At 40.3% G+C, this 6,122-nt stretch overlaps 1 protein-coding gene across 1 annotated transcript in view; it reads left to right on the top strand.

Annotated features, from left to right (window-relative positions):
* Nucleotides 1-5,265, top strand: part of RPL10A (ribosomal protein L10a) — a 16,402-nt gene extending 11,137 nt beyond the window's left edge. The window contains exons 5-6 of the mRNA XM_068124844.2: nucleotides 4,235-4,407; nucleotides 5,037-5,265. Of these exons, the coding sequence (XP_067980945.1) occupies nucleotides 4,235-4,407; nucleotides 5,037-5,207 (344 nt within the window). The 3' untranslated portion in view covers nucleotides 5,208-5,265. The remainder of the gene's footprint in view (nucleotides 1-4,234; nucleotides 4,408-5,036) is intronic.
* Nucleotides 5,266-6,122: the final 857 nt, after the last annotated feature.

The raw sequence follows: 6,122 nt of genomic DNA, 5'->3' as shown, positions 1-6,122 counted from the left end.
AGTGATTCTTCACCATTGAGAAAGAAATAAGGCCAAAAACTATATATAACAAGATATTTCATTTATAAGTTGTGGACGAATTATGGTCAGGTCAGGTAAGGAAGTAGGACAGGAAGGCAGCACCCTTTGTTGTCCTATCGTTGTTGAAACATCAGCCTGTCTAAACTCTTTTTGAACATATCAATGGAGGTTGATTGAACGGCGTCTTCGTCGATTCCGTTCCACACGTTAACCAGTCAATGAGTATAGAAGACTGCTCTCCACTTGCAGTGGGCCGCAGGCTTGATCAGTATCCAGGAGAGACCACAAAGACGGTCTTCAAAACTAAAAGAGGAACAACTGACAAACCAAACCTTCAAGACTGAAACCTTCCAAACCTTCAAGACTGACAAACCAAACCTTCAAAAAAAAAAGACAAACCTTTAAAACTGAAACAAGGCGGTTCTTCAAAGCCAACTCATGACTGAGACAAAAACCAACTCATCCACTTAGTTATGACAAAACTAGTTGGACGAGTTGGTTGGTGACAAGCCGATTCGATTTTGGCTCTGGTCCGGATCCAGATCCGGCCTATCAGTTGGATATAAAACGTAAAACGGCAAACTACATTTCTAACTTAGTCTCTAAATGGGCATCTTCCGTCGTGCAAAATCATTCCTTGGCACACCAGAACTCTTGTCCACCTACAAGGCCTACTTCCACAACTTGATGTAGTACTGATTTACCTCCTGGGCTGGCACTCTTGCCTCACACCTTTAACGCCATGGAAACCAAGGCCTTCAAGATCTTTGGAATTTCACACGATGAAGCTGAGTCTATGGGCCTGTCACTTTCACATCTCAGACAGGTCGGTGATCTGTCTCCTACCTCCTACTTTCTGGCATTGCACCCTCTGCTGTTCTTGTGTTGTCTCACCCACACACAACTCGGACCGCATGTGGTCCACCGCATGTGGTCCACCATCTGGCAAACCCTCACGTTTACTTTCTTTGCAATTTCACTGAACATTCAGAGGAAACCAAACGAGGAAATGTTTTACCAGGATCCTCCTGGTAAAACTCCCCAAATCCAGAATTACTCCTCGTCTCCACACATTTGTTCCTCTTTTTCTGGCCTTGTGGCACCAACTTCTGCATTCTCTTTAATCTCATTCTTCCCTGCAAATCTTCAAGACAAGACAACTGTTCACAAGCATCTCCCGTCAAAAATGATGATCTTTTCTTCTAGTGGGGGGGGAGGGGTGGGGTGATGTACTCAATTTCAAGTTCGTGTGCAGTTCATGTTAATTTTGGACAACCACTATAAATGTATTCTACTGGGTCCTACTAATCGGAAAAATGATGTCGCCATTTTTTTCTGTTGACCTTTAGTGACCTTGACTCATGGTCAAAGTTCAAACGTCATTACAGTGACCATACTTCATCCAAAGTGTATCAACCTGGGTACCAAAATGTGGTAAATTTCACAAGGAACATTTATGACATTTGTTTCGTCATTTGACCTTTCGTTTTTTTCCAATATGCAAATGAGCTAATTAGAGACAAAAATATGCATAATTAGCATACCCTATTAAACATATCCCGGTTATACATATAATGGCAAGTACATCCTGTCTCTATTAATCATTATTAAATGTGTATGAATGATGAAACGTTTTGTTAATGAGGCAAAAGATGAAAAAGCGGAGTTAATTGGGACTTACTATCCATCGCTAAATGAAATATTCTTTTCAAATTGATGAATTCAATTATCATTTACATAGTACGTTCGATCCAAGTTATCATTTGAAAGTATTAAATAATTTGACTTACCAATGGGCACCAATAAAAATCAAGGTATGAATGAGGTTGACTGCAGACCGACATGTAGATACTACAGGTCATTGTATCTTACAAAAGCATTAATTCTTTATCTTAACAGGATTGGAGTCCTTCCCTGAAAAGAGCAAACAGAATATATGTGTGACGCGAACAAGCAAAGTGATTTGGACATCTGCCAGAATCAATTTTGTGTTTTTAGGCAACAAATTAAATGTTAAAAATACTAACAATGGCTAAAAACCCAACCAACATGAGCAAATGAGCATGATGAATGAACAGTATAAAGAAAAGCATTGGGAACTTGAATCCAAAAATCAATATTCTTGACATCCGACTTATTTTGCTTGATCGCATCACATGGTTAAAATGACATTTGACATTTCACCTTGGGTCAAGGTAAGTAAAGTCAAGTACATGTCAAAGGTCAGTTAATATCAAGAACATGTCAACAGAAAACAATAAGCAACATATTTTTACAGTTTCGGATCAGGCAGAACACATTTGAGATGGTAACTAATGATTGGCATTCAATAATAATGCGAAGTGATGGGATTTACGTGTATCGTGAAGACTATATGTTAATTATGCATATATGTCTTTCTCTAATTAGGTCATTTGCTTATTAATTTGCATATTGCAAACACCTGAGAGGGCAAATGACAAAACAAATGTCATAATCAATGTTCCTGTGAAATTTGCCACATTTTGATACCCAGGTTGATATACTTTGAATGAAGTATGGTCACTGTAATGACGTTTGAACTTTGACCTTGAGTCGGTCACTAAAGGTCAACAGAAAAAAATGGCGACATCATTTTGCCGATTAGTAGGACCCAGTAGAATACATTTATAGTGGTTGCCCAAAATTAACATGAACTGCACACAAACTTGAAATTGAGTACATAGGCCCCCCCACTATTCCCCTGTTTACTCCATTCACCCAATCCTACCTCTTTCCAAATCTCAAGTTTTCTTTCTTCCTGAAAGTTTGCTTCTGTATCTATCTTGTCCACCTCATGCATCCTCCTCCACCTCTCATTCCTCTCAATTCTTCCCTCGATTTTGTCACTCAACCCTGATGTTGGTGTATTTCCCCCTCTTTCTTCTGTTCTGTTGCATCTTGATCCGTTCTGTGTTCTAGCTCTTCCATGAGCTTTTACTTTGTATTTAAAAAAAAAAAGTGGCAAGGAAGTATTTTTCATGACTGAGAATGCCGAGTTGGCGACTAGTTTTGGAGGCCAATTTGGTGTGGTTTGCTCATGAAAGATCATTGCTAATAGTGAGGCCCAAAAGTTTGAGTGACCGGACTTCTTCAAGTGGATTGTTAAGAAAGTCGATGGAATGGTTTGCTATCTGAAAAATGAGGAATGCTAGGGCAGAGGGTGGTGTTATTAGCACAGATAAATATAATATTCCAGAGTTGGAGAGATTGTCGATTAGGAATAGGATGGGGGCTTAGAACATGGCCTTTGGGCACTCCAGCCTTGACATGGAGAGGAAATGAAAGGATCCTGTTTAGAACCACGTGTTGGCTGCGAGAGTGGAGCAGGTCAGTAAGCCATGTTTGCAGTTGGCTTTGGATGCTATAGGCAGAGTTTGGAGAGCAAGGTCGTGTGTGAGACTGGAATGATATTTCTGGAGATATGGCCCTCATCTTTTCTGACAATGAGGGCCTTCATGCATTGTTAGGAGAGCAGAAGCTTCGAATGAGGTGATCCTCATCCAAGGAAAGAGGTGTCCAAAGTAGTGACCTGGTCTGAATCCGAATTGATGATCTGAGATCAGATCGTTGGAGAAAAGGAAGGATTTTATATCATCTATGGCGATGGATTCCATAACTTTGTTGATGATTGGAAGTAATTTGTGTATTTGTTGCCTTTTGCAGAAAGCCACACATATACAAATAATGCTTACCTAATTGACTGTCTCTATTGCTATCTGTCGATGACTAAAGCTTTTTTTCTGTTCTTTTTTATAATCGTTGAATGATGTACTTTTCAAAACCTGATCAGCATGTGGTCATCATTCTTGTGCAAATTCAAATTTATGATTCCTTCAAGTCCACTGACAAGTGGTTAGAGCAGTCGGAAGATTTCTTTAATCAGGCCATTGCTGGTTTGAAGAACAAACGGGCCAAGTGCATTGAGATGAATGGTGATTACACTGAGGAATAAAGTTAAAAAACTGCAATCTTGTTTCTATATTGCCCACTTTACACAACTGTTTGAATGCCCCTTGTATTTCCGTGTGGTGAGGAAACGGTTGGGTCGTTTCGATCTTCTGTCGAGAATTGTTTTTCTCAATTTCCCCTTTCGCCTACATAATATGTAGATGTAATTTATTGCCACACTACCTATTGGGCAGTCATTTAAATGTGGAGAACGCTTCTTGCCTTGTTTTCTGTTGTATTGCAGGCAAGAAGTACGATGCCTTTCTTGCATCCGAGTCTTTGATCAAGCAGGTACCTCGAATCCTGGGTCCAGGCCTGAATAAGGCTGGAAAGTTCCCTTCTCTTCTCACTCACAATGAGAACCTGGTGACAAAGGTGGAGGAGGTGAAGTCCACCATTAAATTCCAAATGAAGAAAGTAAGTTTATTTGTGTGTGTGTTTATTATTATTTTTTTTCTTTCTTCCTGAAGTAACTAGATGGCCTCGACTAGAAGCACACTGTCTAGCCTGGGTTTGATTCCCGGCCCAGCTATAATTTCTCAGTCCGGTGTTTGTCAGGCATGTTGATTCATCAATGTGTGTGCCGTCCCTCGGATGGACTTTAAACAGGAACCCCGTGTGCCAGCATTTGTCGGTGAATGTTGTAGATCCCATGGTGTCCTTCGTGAAGAGTAGCTGAGCTATCGCTGGCAGCATGAACAAATTACTAATTCTTGCCCTAACTCATCAAACATCAGCTCTTGCCAGCCGGTTCATGAAGATTGGCACAAGCTTTCCCCTGACGACCTCACAAGAAAGGTTGGATAATGGTGGCTGATAAAGAAGAAGAAGAAGAAGATTAAATAATATGCTGCTCAGTTATTGGTATTATTACAGTGCATATTGCAGACTTTTAGCGATCCTATTCGCCGTCATCTTTGTAGGAAATAAAATGGTCTATCTTCCATGTCCGTGGTCGGACAGTTTAGCTTTCCACTTGATCAAAGGGAAATTGATTACAATTGGTGTTCTAATTTTATTTGTGATCCTTGGTGGTTTTTTTGCAGGTTCTCTGCTTGGCTGTTGCCGTGGGCAATGTGAAGATGTCAGAAGATGATCTTGTAGCAAACCTGCACCTTGCTATCAATTTTTTGGTGTCACTGCTCAAGAAAAACTGGCAGAATGTCCGTGCTCTGTATGTTAAGAGCACTATGGGGAAGCCGCAGCGCCTGTACTGAACTCTGATCCACTTTTTCATCTGCCCCCTGGCATTAAAATAAAAATGGAATTCTGAAAGGTTTTTGGCTTTCATTTGTTAGCTGCTGTTTTTCATTCATATATTTTATTTTGGGTGGTTGGGGGAGGGGGGGGGGGGGGGTATGACTTGGCTTCTGGAAGAGTGAGGTGATTGGGAAGGATGCACATGTATGGGTAGTACATTGATAAACATAGGATGTCAGTAGGGGAATAATGGGGGTTCTGGGGCACATTAAATTTAACATTGAAGTCAATGGGGAAAAAGGGAAAAACTTATTGACTCACACCCACTCTCATAAAATTACACTTCCTTTTCTCTCAAAAAATTGCGCCCCTTTTTACCCTCGCCTGAGGAGAGGGTATTGCATTTGAGTCTATTTTATTTGTCTGTTTGCCCGCACAGTATAAAAATGATTTTCTCTGCAACCGTTAGTCCGATTGACAGGGAATTTTCACTCAAAAAATTGCACCCCTTTTGGTGCAACTTCACCTGTATCATTTTTTTAATGATAATTATGACGTCATCGGTCACGTGGTTTGGCCGCCATATATGTTTTAACACAAAAGCCTTAAAAACCACTGAAATTACACCCCCTTTTCTCTCAAAAAATTGTGCCCCTTTTCTCCCTCCTAAGCCCCGCCCACTTTTTACTAAGTCCCACCCACTTTACCAAATGGCTTGAAATGCCAGGAATATACTCTCATATTCCCTAATGGCTTGCCCATGGCTTGAAATGCCAGGCTTGAAAAATTACACCCTTTTTCTCCCTGCATTTAACTTATTAACTCCCCCCATTTTTTCATTATACTCACACAGAGACTCAACAAATATTTGTGTTTCATTTTTAGGTAATAATTTAATTCTCTTAGAAGAACAATCGCCATCTAGAATATTG

Source organism: Myxine glutinosa, chromosome 8, assembly GCF_964187855.1.
Source record: "Myxine glutinosa chromosome 8, kmMyxGlut1.1, whole genome shotgun sequence".
Lineage (NCBI taxonomy): Eukaryota > Metazoa > Chordata > Myxini > Myxiniformes > Myxinidae > Myxine > Myxine glutinosa.
This window is presented reverse-complemented; position numbering and strand designations above follow the sequence as displayed.